Consider the following 22955-nt stretch of genomic DNA (forward strand, 5'->3'; position numbering starts at 1 on the left):
TTCTCCCATGTAAACAATTACATAATTCACAATAAAAACCTAAAAAAAAAAAAGTTCCTGGGGTGGAGGGAGATGAAAGTTTTGTGGGTTTTTTTTTTAATATACAGCAAAAAAAAGAAAAATAAATTTCCTCAATAAAAAATTAATTAATATAGTATATCTATGGTATATAATAATTATAGAATTAAATTACTCAAGCAATATATATCAAATAAATCTCAAAACAGTGCTAAGTAAGAAAAGCAAATTGAAAAATATTGTTTTCTATAGAGTAACAGAAAATTCTAAATTCTGTGTATTTTTCTTATAAAAGTGTAGAGCTGTTTTAAAATAACTGACACCAAATTGAAAAGACTGTTTATCAATGGGAAAGAAGAGGAAATAGAGCAACATAATGGTTTAGGTTTTTTCTTACCTAGGTACTGAATGCATTGGTATTGTTTTTTCTAAACTGTTTATATTAAAAATTATGTACATGATCCAAAGCAAATATAAGAAAATTGAGACATCCGTTAAATATGAAAAATACACAAGTTGGTTTTGCTTATTATTTTACTTTTCAAATATTTCCTATTTTAAAGAATACATAAAAATCATCTAGAGACTAAATTCACTTTAGTTTTAAAATTATACACAATTTAATTTGTTTCAGGATATACTAACTTCCTACTTTGAAAGCTGAAAACCTTAGCACTCATAAACCAACCAAAACCCACTGTCCTCAAGTAGATTCCAACGAGTCAACACAACATCCAGAACACAACTGCCCCATAAGAATTCCAAGGCTGTAATCTAGTACTCATTTCTTGGTGTTAAGTGCTGTAGAGTCAGTTCCAACTCATAAGGACCCCTGTGTATGGTTTCTGAGGAGCAGTTGGTGAATTTGAACTGCTAACCTTGCAGATCAAAATAACCTTATGGTTAAGTGCTTATCCTACAGCACCATACCAAGACTCCAATCTAGTATTCATAGTTCCTCCCATTTCTTCGCCCATGTTTTATGATATAATTTTTACACCAAGTTCATAGAATTCACATTCCATTTAATTCTCATAGTTATTAAAATTTAATACTGGTTCTATAATTTAACTGGTTCAATCTCCTGACAATCTTATGATCACAAAATTTTCATGAGTATTTTAATTTTTAATTGGCTGAGTTTCACTGTCAGGCCATGCTTTTTTTTTTGAAGTACAGTTTATATCTGCTTCTTACCTCGAGTTCTCCACATTTAAGAATATCTGCTTGCTAGCATCACAGTTTAGGAGCTCTGGTAGCGTAGTGGTTACGAATCGGGCTGCGAACCTTAAGGTCAGCGGTTCGAAACTACCAGCCGCTCCGCGGGAGAAAGATGAGGCTTTCTACTCCCGTAAAGATTTACACCCTCGGAAACCCTGTACAGGGTCGCTATGGGTCGGACCCGACTCGATGGCACTTAACAACAACAATAACAGCATCACAGTTTAAGGATATGTTGGCTATGCCACCCTTTCTTTTCCTCAGAACCTTGTAGATGCTGCCTCCTTGTCACCTGATATTGAATACTGCAGCTGCTCTGTATGGGAAAGATGAGGCTTTCTGCTTCTGCAAAGATTTAAAGCCTTGAAAACTCTATACAGGGTTGCTATGGGTTGGAAGTAACTCAACAGCACCATGTGTAAGTCTGAGGCCAGTCTGATTTTTTTTCTCTCTTTTATGAGGTTTGCTTTTCTGCCAAAAAGCCAAAAAGAATGCTTATTCACTCTCAATCGCATTCTTTCTCATAAGCACACTGTTTTTGTGGTTTCGTTTTATTTTCTTAAAGACATGCATACCATTGTGCTTTATTTAAGGCAGAAATGACTTAAATTCATCCAAGGAAATCTCTGCAAAAGAGACTGATTAACACTTTTGTGAAGTTCTGGCTATAGAAGGTATTTCTTGAGAATATCATCTATGACTTGTAACTACACGTATATACCTGTATTCCAGCCAGAAGTCTGGATCTGTAAACTGAGAGAGGAAAGAAAGAGAGGGAACATAGAAACAAGTCTCCAAATGATCCAATCCACTTTCTTTCCAATAAATTCTGACATGGGGAGTTACTTGACCTGTACCCTAATGGTCTTGCTCCACCTCAATTATGTTAGCCCAAGAGCTTCTGGTGAACTACAATACACTGTCACTCTTTATATAGCACAGAGAAACAAACACAAAAGCAATTAATGATGTCATAAAAGATGCAAGAAATTCCAATGACTGATTAAATGTTCCTCCTGTTGGTGGCTGAGTATGTGATAATGGAATACTGAACAACCAAATCAATGCATGGACAAGCAGATGAGCAAAGGCATATGAATAGAGAGAGTGTCTTAAACCTAATCACATTTATGGTATAAAAAGACCAGAAGAGGCAGAGATATACATGGTAGGAAAGGCAGAAGCCATCCAATAACACCATGGAATTAAGGAATGGCTGTGGCTACCAACAAGGAAGGAACTGACATGCTTGAGATCCTGATTTGGACTTTTCGTCTTCAAAACTGTGAGAATTCCTGCTTTTTAAAGCTGCCTACTGGTGACATTTGTGTTATATCAGTACTAGGAAATTAAGACATGTGCCAACAGATAAGTCATACTATAGACAGGGAATAATAGCAAGAGGAGATGGATTGTGATACACGAATAGAAACAATGATAGTTCAGCCACAGCTGTACTATCCAACACTATAGCCACATTTGGCTACTTAAATTTAAATTAATTAAAACAATGAAATTTAAATTCCTGAATCATACTTGTCACATTTCAAGTGCTCAAAAACCACATGTGACTAGTGACATGAAATTGTATGTAGAGAACATTTGCATCATTGCTGAAAGTTCTGACAGCTGTCTGAAAGTTGCTGACAGCAATGATCTATAAAAACAGAATGAACATGTAGGTAAAAGGTAAATGTGGTGGTGGGAGTTTGCAGAAGTGATGATTTCTATCTTTCAAAGTAGAACTAGGAAACAAGGTCATTAACTGAGAATGAAAATGATGGTGGCAATTAAAAAAATAAAAAGAAGGTACAACAGCTGAGCAAGATACTGACAATCAAAGGTTGTGGATTCCTGGTCCACAAGGTTCTTTGGATTCAAGTAAAAGAAAAACCTGGAAGGATGGAAAGTATCAGATTAGGTTCTCTAAAAGCAGAGCTTGAGCCGGGAATTCTTGTACAAGTGATTTATTGAGGCAGTGTCTGGAAGTGAGATAAGATAAGCAAGATAGGGAGGAGGAAGCAGCTAAGCCAAGAGGTGGTGTCAGCTTAAGTCTAGCCTTAGCCTGATTACCAAAGGGATATCTGGAGCATGAACAATACCAGTTTTCCTACCATGAAGCAGGGCCAAGAGGACTCTGTATTTCCATTTCAGTCGGTCACTGGCTGGGGGTAGGGTGGCCAATCTCCTGATTTGCCCAGGACTGAGTTTCCCTAGATGCAAGACTTTCGGTGCTAAAACGAAGAGAGTTCTAAGCAAGTCAGAGTGTTTAGTCATTCCACAGTGGCAGTTCTCAGGAAAGGGCATATCCTCTCAGGCATTTCTGGGCAAGGCAACTCCAACCTTCTGGGGAAATTCTTCAGAGAAAGGGATAGCTATGAGCAGACAGCAGCTAACAGTCAAAGAAGCTGGGGCATGGGTATACTAGCCAGGTAAAGAGGATGCATTAGGAAGGATACTTGGAATTAATATGAAAGGGTTTTAGTGATCAATAATGATAGTCTAGGGAGTGACCATGCAAGTGACTCACTGAAGCAGAGTGGCTTAGAGAGACGAAAGTTTTCTCTGGATTATTTAGCAAAGATATTAAAGAAAAGGACAGCTCTTCCCTCAGTGGGATAGGGGTGAAGTGAGGGGGGCACAAGCTTTGTACACATTCATCCTCCTACTAGATATCTCGAGGCTCTCTATGCCACTGTCAGTGTTGGCAGAAAACTCGACTGCAGAAATCGCACTCAAGCTCTGACTGTGAGTTCCAGTTTGTACAAAGTGATAGTGCTGTTTGTCCAAAGTCCTAAGCTTGAAGGAGTTAACAAGATTAGTGGAGGGAAAAACAACTTGGCGGTCCAGGTATTGGGAAAAAGATTAAGAGAGATAATGTAACCAAAAAGAATTCTGAAATAAGGACGGAAAGAGTGCAAAGCAAGAAAAAACCAAAATATTTGGTGTTTACATTATTATTCCCAATTAAATATCATTCACTGCTAGGAGTTGTAGTTAAGAAAGACAGTGTTTCCTTTTTTAAATGGATTCTATTTTTCAATTCAGGTATAATTTATACAATAAGATGCAGAGATGTTACATATTTACTTCTATAAGTTTGATAACTGTCTATACTTGTCGACAAGATATTGATCTTTTCCATCATCCCAAAAATTTTTTCATGTTCTTTTCTGATCAATTTCCTTACCTTCAGCAACTACTGTCCTAAATATTTTTCCCCACCCATAATTTGTTTTGCCTCTCCTTGACTGTACAGCTTGTCACTTTGTACTCTTTTGTGTTTGACTTCTTATTAAAAATATTTTAGTAGTATTGAGATGTAATTCACAAACCAAACAATATAACACATCTTTTTAAAGTATATAATTCAGTGAGTTTTTCAAAATAAAAAAAAAGGCCATGCTCACTGGTTGGATAGACTGGTAGAACACCTGAGACTATGACCCACAATCACCCTTCAGGTCTAGAACTGAACTCACTTCTAGGGGGCTCAAATTTCAGTCAAACAAAAGATAGTTTATATGGACAATAACAATAGTGAGGTACACACACCTCTGAATAATCAGCTATTTGAGACTTACCCAAGGACAAAGTTCAGAAAGGATAGGAAAGGAAGAATGGAAACACAGGGAAAAAGTAAGTGGTGTTTCCTTGAGAGAATTGCAATCAATGAGATGAAACAAAATGTGTATAAACTGTTGAATGGAAAACTGATGAGCTGCTAAAAAAAATCCAGTCAAGTCATTGGGTAGGGTTAGGGTGCACAAGACAGTCCCACAACAAAGATTTTACCTGGCCCAAAATGTCAATAGTATTGAGGTTGAAAAACCATATATATACCACAATTTATCTAACCACTGTATTATTAAAAGACAATTTATATTATTTTCCCCTATAATAAACCATACTATAATTTTCTGTATTCTTTTAGCCATCAGGTAACTAATTACTGGTATGCTGTTTTTGGTAAGTGCCATCAAGTCAGTTCAGACTCCTAATGACCCAGTATAGGGTTTCTGAGGGATCGGTTGGTGAATTTGAATATCGACCTTTCGATTCAAATTGACTTTGCAGTCCAGTGCATTATCCCACAGCATCTCACCAGGACTCCAACTACTGATATATACACCTTAAATTTTCACATATATAAATATATTTTTTAATCCCACCCCACCCCGATTATCCTCCTAAAAGGCAGTTTAGTTTGGTAAAAGCCAGTTTTAAGGGCAGGTAATTTACAAATAACTCAAAGCAGACCACTAACATAGCCTAGATAAGCTATATAGGGAAACTGCTTCAATGAATTCATTGAAAGTAAGACTTGCAATTATATCACTATGTTGATGCTACTGAAATCCTTGAAGACAGTTTTAAGTTTCAACATCCTACCTATAGTCTTGTTTACATTAAAACTGAATGCTTAGGTAAGTAAAGACTTTAAGCTCAAAGCTATTTTGAAAACCCTGTGCTAGGTCGGAACCAACTCGACGACACCTAACAACCTGTTGGAATCCTGACACCTAACAACCTGTTGGAATCCTGGTATGGCACTGGGTAAGCACTGGACTGCAAGGTCAATTTGAACCACAAGGTGGCGGTTCAAACCCACCAGCTGCTCCTTGGAAATCCTATACATGGTTGTTATGAGTCAGAACCAACTAGATGGCACTTAACTACAAACCATAACTGTTAGGAATAGATTTGGGAAGGGAAACGTCCTGCTATTAATTAACCTAAATGTGAGGGGGTAAAAAACCATGAAGCTGCTTTAAATTTTTGTACAAAAAAAGTGAAATTAGCTAGAAATTTAAATTTACAGGAAGAAAAACATTGGTGTTCCAGGCAAAGAAACCAGCCTGAATTCAAGGTATGGAGAAGAATGGAGAATCTGGGGAAAGAATAACCTGACCGCTGTAGGATAAGCACTAGACTTAGCACAGGTCGGCAGTTCAAAAGCACCAGCCACTCCATGAGAGAAAGATGAGGCTTTTCCACTCCTGTAAAGATTTATAGCCTCAGAAACTATACAGGGTCACTATCAGTCAGAACTGACTCGTTGGCAATGGGTGGGTAACAGAAACTTAAGAGTTTGATACCATTCTCTACCATCAGCAATGGGAATAGAATGAACAGGCCAGCTTTACATGACAGACATTTTGAAAGTGAATCTATTGGTCTTGGTGACTTACTGACTACAGCAGAAATGAGGGAGAGAGAAATCGAAGGAGGACTTCAAGATCTTAGCTTGAGCAGCTAGGAAAAAGGTGAAACAAATGTCAGGTCAAAATTAGAAGGAATAAATTTCAGATGATTTCATGTAAGGTTAATCTGGTTTTTATATATATTCCCACTGGCCACACTGGAAAATCTCCACTCTATCTTGGTAGAGTCCACTACCTCCAATCAGTAAAACTGTCTTAGCTGGAGTTACTGTGTGGTTACTTCCTTTTTTCCCTTTCTGTTTTTTTTTTTTTTTGTACAGGATTACCTGGCCACACTGTCCTCCTAGCTGTTCTGGGAATCCTTGACTTCCAGGAAAGCCAATTGTTCCCTATCACGTTTAAGACCTAGAAAACCTATTGTACCTGAAATGCCTTGAAGGTCCCTTTTGCAGTAAGACCTCTATCTCCTTTTTCACCAGAGGTCCAGGAATATTTCAAATTAAAGTAATATTTATTTTCATAATTTAAGGTTTTTTTTCAATGTAAAAAGAGTTGGCATTATTTCTTTTGTTGGGCAGATGTCTTGGATAATCCAATCAAGAATCACTTAATCCAACATGATAAAACCATATCCTTCCCCTACTGATGAAAACACTGACAGCCCATGTTTAGGCTGTATTTCCAGACCAGAACCTGCCAGTGTGAGCACACATGACAAGAGTGGGAATTCTGGCCGAATTTTCGTGGGTGACTTTCAGTAGAGGTGCTGGTAAACCATCTTGCTTTGAGGGACACACCAAAGAAAAGGCAAAGTAATATTTTTTAGTGTATAAGAATATTCTCAATTATTCATAATTTCTCTTTTTAAATTTCCTGTTCCAAATGCACTTGTTCTTTTGTAGAAATTTCTGCTGATTCATTGTACACATGCTCCTCTAAATTTCTGATTTCCTCTTGTTTAAGTGTATTCTTTTGGCTTTATGTTTGTAGATTGAGCTGTAAATGTTTGTAGATTGAGCTGTAAATCAAGCAATGTGGTATTCAGGCTCAGTAAGAATTTGGAGATTTCATTTACTACATTTTCAGGTCCATACACTGAAAAAACTAAAGTGGAAAAGAGCATTATAAAATGTTTGAATAGTTGTCACAGTGAAATGCTGAGTCTCTATGGTTGGCTTCCATATCTGAATGCACTGTCTTCTCTGTGGTGCTCATGTGTCCCGTTGCAACTTCTTGACAGTCATTTTCTTTTCCCATGAGAATTTAGATACTATTTACATCAACTGAATTAATTTTGCAATTTTTCATTTCCCACTTCAGAAGTTTCCACCACTTGTCTGTCAGTTTGTCATACTGTGGTGGCTTGTGAGTTGCTATGATTCTGGAACCTACGCCAAAGGCATTTTAAATACCAGCAGGGTCACCCACGATGGACAGGTTTCAGGTGAGCTTCCAGACGAAGACAGACTATGAAGAAGGAGAGACAAACTACTTCTGAATATTTAGTCACTGAAAACCTTATGAATAGCAGAGAAACACTGTCAGATATAGTGCCAAAAAATGAATCCCTCAAGTTGGAAGGCACTTAATCTTTCAGGTCCATACACTGAAATAACTAAGGTTAAAGAGAACATCGTTAAATGTTTGAATAGTTATCACATTGAAATGCTGAGTCTCTATAGCTGGCTTCTATCTGAATGTATTCTCTTCTCTATGGTGCTCATGTGTCCCACTGCAAGTGAATAAGGAAGACTGTAGAAGAATTGATGCTTTTGAGTTATGGTGTTGGAGAATACTGAACGTACCATGGGCTGCCAAAAGAACAAACAGATCTGTGTTGGAAGAAGTGCAGCCAGAGTTCTCCTGGGAAGCCAAGATGGCCAAACTTCGTCTCTCATACTTCAGACATATTGTCAGGAGGGACCAGTCTCTGGAGAAGAATATCATGTTTGGTAAGGTGGAGGGTCAGATAAAAAGAGGAAATCCCCCAACGAGATGGACTGGCAAAGTGGCAGCATCAATGGGCTCAAGTGGGGCAACAATTGTGAGGTTGGCCCAGGACTGGGCAGTGTTTCATTGTTGTGCATAGGGTCACTATGAGTCGATACTTACTTGATGGTACCTAACAACAACAACAACTTCAGGAGTTGAGCTGCCACTCAACTTCTGATGATTGGTATGAGAAATGCAAACACAAGGAGATAAAGGGCAATTCATGTTTCTCTTGAAGAGCAGGGCCATTTCTAGAATTTTCTGGAATCAAAGCTGCCACTGACAAAGTATCAAATTTCATAGAATCTGAGCTGTTATCAGCTTCCTCTTGGTGATAAGTAAATCTATTCCATTGCTGTAAGCTGGAGATAGAGTGTAGACTAGTATGAATGAGACTTGTGGAGACTGCAGTCTCATGGGAGTCCCTAACACTCATCAGTTTTATTTCTAGTGACACCACCAGGGTGACAAAGTGAAGAGTCAAGAAAAATCAACTCGCACCTTTTTAAAATGGAGAATATTAAGTAAATGTAACACATGCTCTATCTATAAATACTTGATATTGTACCATCTCCTTCTGGTTTTTTGATGAGAAATCCACTATCAGCTAGTTTTATTACTAACATCCCAATTAAATTTGTTCTTTCTCTACATCTGTGGTCAACTGATTTTTAAAAAGGGTTCTAAGTCCATCTGGTGAGGAAAATTAGAGTCTCTTATTACATGGTACTGGGAAATTGGATTTTCACATGCAGAAAATTCAAACAAGATCCATGCCTCACACCATATTAAAAAACAAATTCAAAATGAGTTAAGAACCTAAATGTGTAAAATAAAACTAGAGAATCCTTAAACGGAAATGCAGGGCAATGCTGTCAGATCTAGTTTTTAACAATGGATTCTCTAAATATATAGTAACAAAAGCAAAAACAACAAAAGACATAATAAATAAATAAGTGGAACCTTATAAAAATAAAAGACTTCTGTTCATTGAAAGACTTTACCAAAAAAAAAGTGAAAAGACTGGGAGAATATCTTCAGAAATCATATATTCAATAAGAATTTAATAACCAAAATATATACAAAACATTGACAACCTAACAAAAAGACTAACAGCCCAGTCACAAAATGGGGAAGCAACTTGAAAAGACATCTTGCCAAATGGAGGACACTCAAATGGTCACCAGACATGTGAAAAGATGCTCATTAGTCATCAGAGAGATGTAAAATCAAAATTATGAGACACCATTTTACTCCCACTAGGATAGTGTTCTAGTGTGGAGCTGTAGGATAAACACTGGACTGCAAGGTCAGTTTGAGCCACAAGGTTAATGGTTCAAACTCATCAGCTACTCCTTAAAAACGCTACACAGTGTTGCTATGAGTTAGAATCGACTCAGCACTTAACAACAACATGGCTAAAATTAAAACAAAAACCCAGAAAATAACAAATGTTGGCAAGGATATGGGTAAATTTGAACCTTTACCCATTGCTCATGATAAAATAAAACGGTACAGCTGTTATGGAAAACAGTGTGGCAGCAGTTCCTCAAAAAAATTTAAAATTATAACTACCATGTTGTGGTGGTTGTTATAAAGTGCTGACCATTGGTTCCGACTCAGAAAATCTGTATAGGGTTTCCAAGGAGTGGCTTGAGGGTTTGAACCACTGACCTTGCAGTTAGCAGTCCAGTACTTTTCCTACAGTGCCATACTAGAACTCCCATATGACCCAGCATTTCCACGCCTAATCATATAGACTTCAAAGCAGAAACTCAGTGAGTTATATACCAATGTTTACTGCAGCAATATACACAACAGTCAAAAAGTGAAAACAAACTATAGGCCCATCAACAGATGAATGAATGAACAAAATGTAGTGCATGCATTTGATGGAATACCTCAAAGTAAAAAGTAAAAATTCTTTTACTTTTTAAGCTAGTAAAAGAAATTAAGTATGGTTGCATACTACAATATGGATGGATCTCAAAGACATTACACTGAGTCAAATAGGTCAATCACAAATGGACAAATGCTATATGATCTCATTTATGTAAGAAGACAAGACAAGGCAACTGTATATTAGTGGTTATCAGGGATGGGAGGAGGGACTCCTGGTGTGACACTGTAGGCTCAGCACTGGATTTCAACCCACAAGGTCAGCAGTTCAAACCCACCAGCAGCTCCTTGGAAACTCTATATACGGTGGCTATGCATCGGAACTGACTCGACGGCACTTAACAACAACAACAAAAGGGGTGAGAGGGAAGGGAAAACAGGAACTATTACTTATGGAGTACTGAGTTTCTGTTTATGATGATGGAAAAAACATATTACGGGTTTGCCAAGTTTTACGCATGTACAAACTTGAATTGGCAAAAGCTATGTAACAGTTCTATTTACAAGACAAAAAAGAGAGAAGTTGCCAAGGCAGCTTATGTACAATCAAATACCTCACAGGATTTTGTTACTTGACTTGGAAGTTTAGGATCATGGTTTCATGGGACATCCCAGTTAGGAACTAACTTAATATTGCGTTTAGTACTTCTGGGTCTAGCTCGTAAATTTGCTACATAATGCTTGGGTTCTTCAAAGATTGCCAGTGGACACTGAAAGCACAACAATTAGACTGAACATTTGTCTGGAGCAACAGAAATAGGAGGAACTGGAATGTGTGGCTAACTGCCTTCATGAAAAACTATCTCCTTTGTCATTAAGACTAGAAAAACAGGGGTGCCTGGCTATCATCACTAAATATTTTGATCAAAGATTCTAAAGAAGAATCATGATCAAAGGGGGTAATGTAGAACAGAATTTCAAATTCTCATAGATACCAGAGACTGAAACCATTGAGACTGGATGAATTCCTGAAATCAATGTTCTGACATAATCTTTACATTTAAACCAAATATATCCCCTGAATTCTTCTTAAAACTAAACAATAGTTTAGCTGAACTAATAAGAATGTCTTCCTTAAGCAATACATTCTTTTATGAACGATATATATGGGATGAAATTGACAACAGCAACTCAAAAGATTAGACATGAATTTAAGGGGGCAATGAGACTACGTTAATGGGAGAGGAACAATTTAGAAAAAGAGGGCAAGAATGGTTGCACAACTGGGAGAATGCAATCACTGCCACTGAAGTGCACACACAGACATTAATGAATTGGAGTAGGCTTGGCTGTGTATATTCTGAACAGAAAAAGGAAATAAAATTTTTTTTTAAAGATTTTTCTTCTTTCTTTTTCTTTAGGTTTCAGAAGTTTGAGTTTGTCTTGGTGTCAATTTCTTTGGATTTATACTACTTGGATTTTTGTCTAGCTTTTTGAATCTGTAGGTTTATGTCCTTTGCCAAATTTGGAAATTTTCCAGCCATTATTTCTTTGAATAGTTTTCAGCCACACCTTCCATCTCCTTTCCTTCTGGGACTCCTATGACATAAATACAATGTTGTTGTTGTTGTTAAGTGCCATCGAGTTGGTTCCAACTCACAGCAACCCTGTATAGGGTTTCCATGGAACAGGTGGTGACTTTGAACAGCTGACCTTGAGGTTCAAAGAAACCTTGCAGTTGAGTGCTTACCCTACAGCACCACACAATACGTTGGTGTAATTTTAGGTTTTATGTATTACTTAGTAAGATTTGACAAGTTATTTTTTGGGTCTGAAAACACTCCCATGTAAGTTAATGGTAATTGTTTCTTTGCTTTCCACCATTTCCTCTTACAAAATATTTCAAAAGAATGTTCTGCTTTTGGAAAGCGGGGAAAACTTATAAATGGTGGGTAGCTGATTTGCTGAGATCTCTGTTTCCCTCCATAGGATTGTTACCTGGACTTTCTTTTACTTTATCTTTCCTGTCCCTATCTTACTCAATTGGAATTTTACTCCCAGCAGTTCTTAGAGCAGAATCTTTCCTTGCAAAGAAACTTTGGTGGTTTCATTTTGAGAGTTAATAAGGCACAAACAGCTCCTTCCCCTTCCAACTCTACTACAGATCCTTTGTACTGACCCTGCTAACTGGAATATACAAAACCCTTTCCAGTTTCAGTTACCCTCTCAAATGGTTGTGCTGAGTTTTCAAGTGTATAGTTGCTCAAGCCTGCCAATCATGCACTGATGCTGATACCACTAAGTCTTGTCACTGTCATGGGGGTATATCCCCACCCTTTCATGGGGAGATCTTTTGACCAAGTTTTATTGAAGATGTTGCCTATGTGTTTTTGGTTTTGCTACCCTAGCTGTTCTGTATAGTATCATTGGTATTCTGGGGACGACTCAGAAACTACCATCTTCCTTAAAAAATAGATTTTGTTTTTTGACAACCTTCATTAACAGGAAATGGCTTAGAAAACATTTCTGAGTCACAAAATTAGCATGAGGAAGTTTTCATAAATTTAGAAGTTAACATCCACAGATAATTCTACACTAACCACATGCTCTCCCTTTGAGACAAGCAGTATGATATCAGCAAACGAATGTTGAGTCCTGGGAAGTATTGGCTGTTAGGTGCCTTCAAGTCAGTTCTGATTCAGTGACCCTATACACAACAGAATGAGACACTGCCCAGTCCTGTGCCATCTTCAAAATTGTTAGTATGTTGGAGCCCATTGTTGCAGCCACTGTGTCAATTCATTTGTTGAGGGTATTCCTCTTTTTTACTGAACCTCTACGTTACCAAGCAGGATATCCTTCTCTAGGGACTAGTCTCTCCTGATAACGTGTCCGGAAGTTTGTGAGACAAAGTTTCCCCATCCTCACTTCTCAAAGGCATTTCAACTGTACTTCTTCCAAGAAGTATTAGGCACTGCATAATCTCCACTGGCATATTCTACTCATAGTTGTGGTGGTTGGTAATTAATATTAAAACTTTGGCTAGTGAGTTTGAACCGCCGACTGTGTGGTTCAAACCGACCTTTCGGTCTAGAGCATTGTCCTACAGCGCCACACCAAGATAAAGTAACCCCTTATTTGTACAGAACCTATACATGTGTCTCACAGCTAGACCAATAAATAACATTAAGATGAATGGAGAAAAATCTGATATTGTTGATGATTTCATTTTGCTTGGATCCACAATCAATGCTCATGGAAGCAGCAGTCAAGAAATCAAATGACATACTGCATTAGGTATTACTGCTGCACAAGAGCTCTTCAAAGTGTTGAGCAAAGATGTCAGATTAAGGACTAAGCTGCCCTGAACCAAGCCATGGTATTTTCAATTACCTCATATGCAGGTGAAAGTTGTATAATGCATAATGAAGACCATAAAGAATTGATACATTTGAGTTATGGTATTGGAGAAGAATACTGAAAGTACCATGAAGGGCCAGAAGAACAAACAAGAAGTACAAGAAGAATGCTCCTTAAAAGTGAGGATGGTAAGACTTCATCTCTTGTACTTTGGACATGTTGTTAGGAAAGGACCAGACCCTAGAGAAAGGTTTCAAGCTTGGAATAGTGGAGGGTCCGCAAAAAAAGAGGACACAAGACCAGGCAATGTTTCATTCTGTTGTGTACAGGAATGCTATGAGTTGGAAAGGACATAATAGCACCAACAACACAATATGTGTTCCTAAATAAAAGTATCAGATAATATGTGAAGGGGATGAATTTTTGCTCACCAGGACAGTGAATTCTTTGTAGTCCCCAGTTTTAAAAGCTAAGCAAATGTCAGAACACAAGTACCAAAATATTAACATGAATTTTCCTCAGATGGTATAATGACAGATGATTACTTCATTCCTTTTTGCTTATTTTCACTTTGTACATTTTCAAAAGGGAGATTTAAAGTGCTTGCAAAAATGTTTGAAACAACTTACGCTAGAACCATGTTGTAATCAGAGTGGTTGAACATATATCCTCCAACAATCCACATTATATTTCCATTGACCACAGCTTTGTGAGATGCTCTGGGGAGCTTTAAGTGAGAATATTCCTCTCGAGTCCAAAATGACTGGTTTGCTGGTACAGGAATTGAACATCCAGGACCTAGTAACATATAATAAATAAATTCACAAAATACAGCACTAAAATTATTACAATTAAAGTTTTAATTTTCTTAAATGTAACAAAAATTTAAAGACTACTTATACTTAGTCTTTCTGCTAGCATTTAAACATCAAACAAATCCTTAATTTGTGCTCTCAATTTTGCTAAAATCAGTTGACCAAGGATAATCCCTAATAAAATTCAAAATCACATACTTTCTACTGAGGAGCTGACCTGGCCATATCTACTTTACACTTTCTTAGTAGTGAAGCACTTGCTTAAGCAGCTCTTAAGGGAGAGAAGATAAAAGAATTATTAATTTACAAACAAAAACAAAACAAAAAACCTTGATAGCTTAAGTAATGATTGTTGTTGTTAGGTGCCACCGAGTCAGTACAGACTCATAGCGACCCTATACACAGCAGAACGAAACAATGTCCGATCCTGGGGCAACCTCACTACAGTTGCCACACTTGAGTCCATCGATGCTGCCACCTGGCCAATCGATCTCATTGGGGGTCTTCCTCTTTTTCTCTGACCCTCTATCTTACCAAGCATGATATCCTTCTCCAGCGACTATCCCCTCCTGACAATATGTCCAAAGTATGAGAGACAAAGTTTGGCCATCGTGGCCTCTAAGGAGCACTCTGGCTGCACTACTTCCAAAACAGATCTATTGGTTCTTTTGACAGCCCATGACACTTTTAGTATTCTCCTCCAACACCATAATTCAAAGGCATCAATTCTTCTACGATCTTCCTTATTCACTGTCCAGCTATCGCATCCATATGAGATTATTGAAAATACCATGGCTTGGGTCAGGCGCACCTTAGTCCTCAAGCTGACATCTTTGCTCAAGCAAAGAAGTAATGATTAGGGCCTTGGAATAATAAAATAAACTATCCTCATCCTGGTAAGTTAAGAAACAAACAGATGCAAGAGACAAAATTTATTCTTATGAGGTTTGGCTTCTGCTGCAATGTTTGCACAGTGGTGGTGATTACGTGCTGAGGAGTTGGTTCCAGCTCATAGCGATGCTGTGCAAGGTTTCCAAGGCTGTAAAGCTTTACGGGAGCAGAAAAGCCTTGTGTTTCTCCTGCAGAACAGCTGGTAGTTTCAAACTGCTGACCTTGAGGTTAGCAGCCCAATTCATAACCCCTACATTTCCAGAGCTCCTTTGAACCATGCTAGGTTCTTAAATATTTCAATTATTTAACTCCTCAGTATCAGCCAAACTCAATAACTATTAAAGGACAATCAGACAGAGGCTTCTGAATAATCTGAGAAAAGCATGTAAACAAGTACATTTCCTTCCGAAATAAAAGGGTTCTGAGGAAGACTAAATGTACAGAGAAAATCACTAGGTCAATAACAGTTGTCATCATTCACCTCTTAAAGAATCCTGAAACTTCTTACACATATTTAGATTTATTAGCTAAGTAGGACTCTAATTTATAATTATATTCAATTTTCTCTGAGCTTAAAAAAATTTTTGAGGAAATACCATTATTGTTAGCTCTCGTCCTATCTCTCAGATGGGTTCTCTGTTAAGTCCTCTTATGCCTAACATGAGTTCTTCAATTTTCATGAATGCATTGTAAAAGAATGTTAACCTCTTCCAGGATTTAAGGAACTACAATCACCTATCTTTGAAACTAGAAGATTTATAAGAAGTGGAATGAAGAAATGTGAAAGTTTAAATGCTACCTGATAATTGATTAATATATGCTAAGAATAAAATCAATCCAGTATTTCTTCAACTGGGAGCATTCTATAAATTGAAAGGAAAACAAAAAATGGAAGACTCCTACCCTGCCACTCTGCGAAGCATGAGCATCCTCTGACATCACTTGAATTGCAGATGCCTCGATGGGGAAACCCACAGTTGTGTGCACACTGAGGAATATCACACGCTTCACCTTTCCAGTTTTCAGAACATTCACACTGAACTGTGTTGCTGTTGTTATTGACCTTACATTCTCCTCGGCCTGAGCAATTGTTTGGACACATGTCAAAACTATAAAAATAGGGGGAAAATCAAGTCAACATGAAACAACACTTCAATTAATTTAGCAAAAGGTCTCTAGTACATTCACAACCACAATTGTTCTACTTACCATTCACCTCAAATGGGATCATTCAGCACTGCAAAGCTAGGAACTGAGATCCAAATAATGAAATCAAATCAACCCTGCTGGATTCTTATAGTAAGAAGCAAGCTAAAGAAACTACAAGACATGGAGAAAAAAGTTTGTGCGAAACTGACCAGACTTAGCTTGCTTGTCAAGAGTGGGATGAACATCCTAATCTTCTAAATCCACATATGATGAACATTACAAAATTGCCCTATACATGCTTGCTAGTTGGGGAGGCAAAGATTATGGCATACATCCCTTGGGATAGTCTCTAAAATTGTGTAAAACTGGTTTAAGATTACTGCCCACATTGGTGTATTTTCAGTTCATTTGTAAATTCATCTACTCAATTCAAATGGATGAAAAGGGAAGGCCAGTTTAATGGAATGCAGAAGTTTACTCTGTCTCACAATAATGTGACTCAAGATAAATTACATTATCTAAAATGACATAATTCAGACATTTTAGAGGGAAGATAACTGGATGGTTGAGATTTTAAGAAATAGATTTCTCCTTAGGTCTGAAAATAAGTATGTCAGAAAATCAGGAATTAATTATAAAACAAGCTAATTAATGTGGTGTGGCACTGCAGGAAAAGCACTGGACCACAAGGTCAGTGGTTCAAACTCATCAGCTGCTCCTCAGAAACCCTATACAGGATCTCTATGAGTTGGAATCGACTCAATGGCACACAACAATACTTAACTATAAATTATGATACACTTATAATCACCAGGTTGTATAAAATTTATTTACAGCATTTTTATAACATGGTGTGCCACTGAAGGATAAGCACTGGACCGCTAACCACAAGATCAGCAGCTTAAACCTACCATCTGCTCCTTGGAAATCCTATACAGGGTTACTATGAATCAGAACTGACTCTACAGCACTTACCAAAAACAATATTATAGTTATAATATAGTAAATCCATATGCCTACTTTCCAAGTCTCAGTAAAAAGAATTAAAAGAGAATAATTCTTTATTCCTAAATTAATGTTTAAAAGACCTTGCTACTGTAAGTAAATTAAGTATTACATAGAAAAACTGAATTATATTCCTGTAGGCATTTAGCAAGCGGTAGTTACAGTCTCTGTATAAATAATACGTGCATGTAAATGAAACTTCAATAAAGACAAATTACATATTTACTAAGAAAAAGTCTTTTGTACATCAACAGTTTACAAAAGAGAAAGTCTATATTATTTCCTACAAAATGCTGAAACAGCTACAAGTATTTTTCCTTTAAAGTCTTAAAAGAAAACTGAGGTAAAATTATTTCTATTATGTGCTCAAAATCTATGCCTTACACCAGTAATATCATCAAATAATTTTCTACAGACATGTTTATTAATTATATATGAGAAAAGGGCACACAACCAAAACTTAACAAAGAGGAGGAGCAGTATAACTTCAACTTCTCCTTAAAGTTTAACTTCTTGATTTAACTGCCATTAGCGAAGTGGTTATGAATCGGGCTATGAACTGCAAGGTCAGCAGTTCAAAACTATCAGCTGTTCCGCAGATAAAGATGACGCTTTCTGCTCCCATAAAGATTTATAGCCTTGGAAACCCTGTACAGGGTCGCTATGAGTCGGAACCGATTCCACAGCACATAACACACACACACATACAAATATAATTTTTAATACTTTTTTAGAGTAAGAACTTGCATAAAAATCTCAAAGACAAAAATAGTTTTGAGATCTCTAAAATGTGAAAATGCCAGGTAAGAACATCTGCTTGTATATCTATTTAAATTGGATAATGACAAAATTATTCTAATTTAGTGAAATGAGGTTATGAGAAAGTCTAATTTTCTACACTTAAAATTTGAATTAGAATGAGAAATAAGAAATTTCCATTTGTGTGAAAATACAATATAGTTGGCTTTTCATCCTTTAAAAGAAAACTAGAGAACAGTGGAAGAGCTAGAATATACACCTCAAGACTCCTTCAGCTAAGGTCAACTCAGAGACAGGCTTTAGTGTAACCAGAGAGTACTAGAGAAACGAGTGATCATTCTGGTGTATGTGCCATCTGGGCATTTTTCTGGGACTAATTGTTGTTGTTATTGTTGTTAAGTGCCATCGAGTCGGGTCCGACCCATAGCGACCCATAGTATAGGGTTTCCAAGGGTGTAAATCTTTACGGGAGTAGAAAGCCTCATCTTTCTCCTGCGGAGCGGCTGGTAGTTTCAAACCGCTGACCTTAAGGTTCACAGCCCGATTCGTAACCACTACACTACCAGAGCTCCTTCTGGGACTAATTAGTACTGTTTTATTTGACTTTTCATAGGTAAGATAACCTCATCATTCCTTTATTTAGCAAATACTACTTTGGGTCTCTAAAGAAATTCAAGGCTTGTCCAAGAAAGAAAAGACCAATCAAGAAGAGCATGGTTTCCTGGGAAGATCACAAGTCACAGAGATCGAAAAGCTTTCCAGCCATGGGGTAAAGGGCTAAAACTGATGACAGCTATTTGAAATGCCCCTCTCCCAAGGTTCTCCCTCCCTGGAGTTTCTCTTCTCCTTCAAGGCTGCTATAGAGAGGAGTGATGCAATACCAAAGCATACTGATACAGCATGCCCTCCAACCCCAGAGCTGGGAGCCCACAGGGAGCACAAAGACAGAGCTGGATGAATAGCCCAGCCATTGCTTAGAAACACAGATTCTGAGGCCCCAGTTCTGCTGATTAGTTTCTGGGGCTAGAGCCCCTGTGAATTTGTGTCTTAACAAGTCTTGAGGAGATCCTTGTACATTTGGAAGTCTGAGAAGACCTTGCCCAAGCCTACATCTTTCATTTCTCCCTTCCCTACAAAGTCACACTTCTCAAACTGTCCCACTCTCACTGCCATGAATTCCTAAACTGTGTCCCCACCAAGACACTAATCTCCCAGGTTGCTCAAGCTTATAGATGTTAGCTTCTTCCTTCTTGAGACTTTCTTTTCAGTCCTTCTATGACACTACCACCCACTGGCATGCCCTTGCTTAGCACAATGCTGGGCACACATATTAAACCCTCAGTATACGTTATTATTATTATTGCTAAAATAAAGTATAATCTTTTGAATAAAATCACAAATATTAGACTTAAAACATCTTACTTGTAAGTGATATTAAATCCAGTCAAATTATAAGCAGCATCACTAAAAAAATGCAGCAGGGCATAACCTGATGTGGTAACAACCTCGGGGACCGTCTCATTGCCATCTCTCTCAGGAATGATGAGGCCACTGAAATTAAAAAAACAAAACAAAAACACATTTCTCTTAAAGGCACAAGGCACAAATTCAAAACTCATCTTCATCCTTAAAATTTTCAAAACTACATTCTAGAAAAAGGGCAAATTTATGTGATAAATAAATAGTGCTACCCTACTATCAACACTCAAGGAAGCAGCAGTCAAGAAATCAAATGATGTATTGCATTAGGCAAATCTACTGCACAAGACCTTTTTTTTTACATTCAACAAATCATATACTTTGTTTTATTACAATGATTATAATCCCTTCCATGTACCATCAGCTAACAGTATCTCTATTCATTTTAGCTCTTTTTTTTTAATGTTTTATTGTGAATTATGTGATAGTTTACATGGGAGAACATTAGTTTTACATTTATCATATCATATATCATTTCATTGCTATGGTTACAATCCCCTCCATGCATCATCAACCAACCAATGGGTATATACACTACAGGCTCACCCCCGGGTCATCAGCACACAGCCCCTCTCCCTCTCTGTGTCTAAAGTCCCCAACAGCTCCATCTCTCCACATCATCGCAAGACCTTTATAAAGTGTTGAAAAGCAAAGATGTCAGCTTGAGGACTAAGGTGTGCCTGACCCAAGCCATGGTATTTTTAATAACCTCATATGCATGTCAAAGCTGGACAGTAAATAAAGAAGACTGTAGAAGTCAGACCCAACTCATACACCCTACTCTCTGGATTCCCTGAGTGACACAGTTAATATGCTCAATTGCTGTCTAAAATATTGGAGGTTCAAGTCTATCCAGAGGTATCTTGCAGGAAAAGCCTGGTGATCTATTTCCAAAATCAGTCACTGACTGCTCTATGTCTCACAGTTCTTCTCTGACACACATGGGGTCACCATTAGGCAGAATGGACTCACTGTAACAAGTGGTACCTTATTCCCTAGTTCTAGATTTTCTGAGGAGTAGATCTGAATCTTTTGCTAGGTTCTTCTTAATTCTAAGTAATATTTTCTAATTATATCTTATATCAGTGTTTTTATATTCAATATTCTAGAGCTATCTGACAGTATTCCAGTCCTGGTGTGGCACTGTAGGGTAATGCACTGGACCGCAAGGTTGGTTTGAACCACAAGGTCAGCAGCCACTCCTTGGAAACCCTAAACAGGTTCACAATGAGTTGAAACTGACTCAATAGCATCTAACAACAATTATGTTTTTATAATACACCTCTGAAAAACTGACTAAGACAGACTTTATGAGTTGATGAATGCCAAATATATACTATCAAAAATAGATTTCTGATGTCTAATAAAAGTTAAAAGGAGGACTAGTAGCACAGTGGGTTATATGAGTTGGGTTGGTAACCACAAGGTCAGCAGTCTGAATCTACCAGCCACTCCTCTGCAGGATAAAGATGAGGTTTTCTATTCCTATAAAGACTTACAGCCTTAGAAACCTTATACAGGGTCACTATAGTCAGAGTTGATTTGATGACACACAACCATCACCTCCATTAATAAAAAGTTAAAATTAAGATTAATAAACTAAACAGTCATAATCCCAACATTATTAGCATTCTAATGCTCTTTTTTTTTTTTTGCCAAATTGAACTCATATCCTATCACTCACTCACTAACCTTGAGTAAATTCCGACTCACAGTAACCCTGCATAGGATTTCCGAGGCCATAAACCTTTATGAGAACAGAGAGCCTCATCTTTCTCCTAAGGAATGGCTAGTTAGGTTTTCACAGCTGACCTTGTAGTTATAGTCCAGTACTTACCCTACAGTGCTACCAAGGCTCCTTGATCTCATACTCTACATTCATTTTATATTCTGTTTTATAATATAAGCACTTCCAGTGTGGTGCTTTAGGATACACACTGAACTGCTAACCACAAGGTCAGTGGTTCAAACCCACTAGCTGCTCCTTGGAAACCTTGTATGGGGTCACTATGAGTCAGAACCAACTCAATAGCACTTAACAACAACAAACATTTCCAGTGTCACTAAACACTCAGGTCTCCCTAGGGCTCTAGGACCACAAAAGAGATATTAAATATAAGGGGGCTTAAAAGAGTTTGTAGAATAATTTCATTATCTTTTATTTACAGTGGCTCACACTAAAACAAAACATACTTCCGATAGCCAGAATCTTTCTGTTTGGGACAGCTTTAAAGTTGTTTTTTGTTTTGTTTTTGTCACAAAAACAGGAATATGCCTATACAAAGGCTCAAAATAGGCCAACCTTTAAAACAAAAAGGCAATGATTCACAAAAGACTATGAATATAACATGTAGTTAATAGATATAAAACTAACAGGATTTATTAAAATCAAGTCACATCTAATAATACAAGCATTCTTGTATAAAATGTCACATGAAAAGACTTTTTTCAGTGTCTGCAAAAGTGGGTTTGTTCAAAGACAATCTGACAAGTTATCAAAAGAGTTTCCTGAGACATAAGGAAATGCAGCACTATTCTTGAACCCTTTCAGTTCAGGACTTTCCACTCAATATAACAGCTAAGGATCTGAAATGGAGAAATGGACTGAAGTACAAACAGAGTATCGCTGAACCTGTAGGCAACTTGTCTGCTCAGCACACAGTCTGGCTGTGAGCAAAAGCCCTGGACACTCTGTGTTCATCCTGCAGTGTTGGAATTTAACCTCATATGTGTGCAAAAGCTGGACAGTGAATAAGGAAGACCGTAGAAGAATTGATACTTTCAAGTTATGGTGTTGGAAGAGAATATTGAAAGTCCCATGGGATGCCAAAAGACCCAACAGATCTGTGTTGGAAGAAGTGCAGCCAGAGTTCTCCTTGGAGGCCACAATGGCCAAAGTTCGTTTGTCATACTTCAGACATATTGTCAGGAGGGACCAGTCTCTAGAGAAGGATATCATGTTTGGTAAGGTCGACGGTCAGAGAAAAAAAGAAAGACCCCCGCAGCGAGACGGATTGGCAAAGTAGTAACATCAATGGGCTTAAGTGTGACAACAATAGTGAGGTTGGCCCAAGAACGGTCAATGTTTTGTTCTGCTGTGCATAAGGTCACTATGATTCAGTACTGACTCGATGGCACCTAACAACAACAACATTAGTAAAAGAGGCCAGCAGCCCCCAGGGTCCAAAGGGACTAGAGTCATGGGGGGTGGGATCTCCTCTTTTCATTTCATATTTTGATGTTGGGAATTCTTGATGCAACA

At 37.7% G+C, this 22955-nt stretch overlaps 1 protein-coding gene across 1 annotated transcript in view; it reads right to left on the bottom strand.

Moving 5' to 3' along the window:
* ATRN (attractin) overlaps positions 1 to 22955 on the bottom strand; it is a 271410-nt gene that overhangs the window by 124703 nt on the left and 123752 nt on the right. Inside the window, exons 4-6 of the mRNA XM_006874825.1 lie at positions 19637 to 19765; positions 16205 to 16410; positions 14225 to 14393 (exon numbers count right to left, since the gene is read on the bottom strand). Of these exons, the coding sequence (XP_006874887.1) occupies positions 14225 to 14393; positions 16205 to 16410; positions 19637 to 19765 (504 nt within the window). The remainder of the gene's footprint in view (positions 1 to 14224; positions 14394 to 16204; positions 16411 to 19636; positions 19766 to 22955) is intronic.

The sequence above is a fragment of the Chrysochloris asiatica genome, unplaced genomic scaffold (assembly GCF_000296735.1).
Source record: "Chrysochloris asiatica unplaced genomic scaffold, ChrAsi1.0 scaffold00304, whole genome shotgun sequence".
In the NCBI taxonomy this organism is placed as follows: domain Eukaryota; kingdom Metazoa; phylum Chordata; class Mammalia; order Afrosoricida; family Chrysochloridae; genus Chrysochloris; species Chrysochloris asiatica.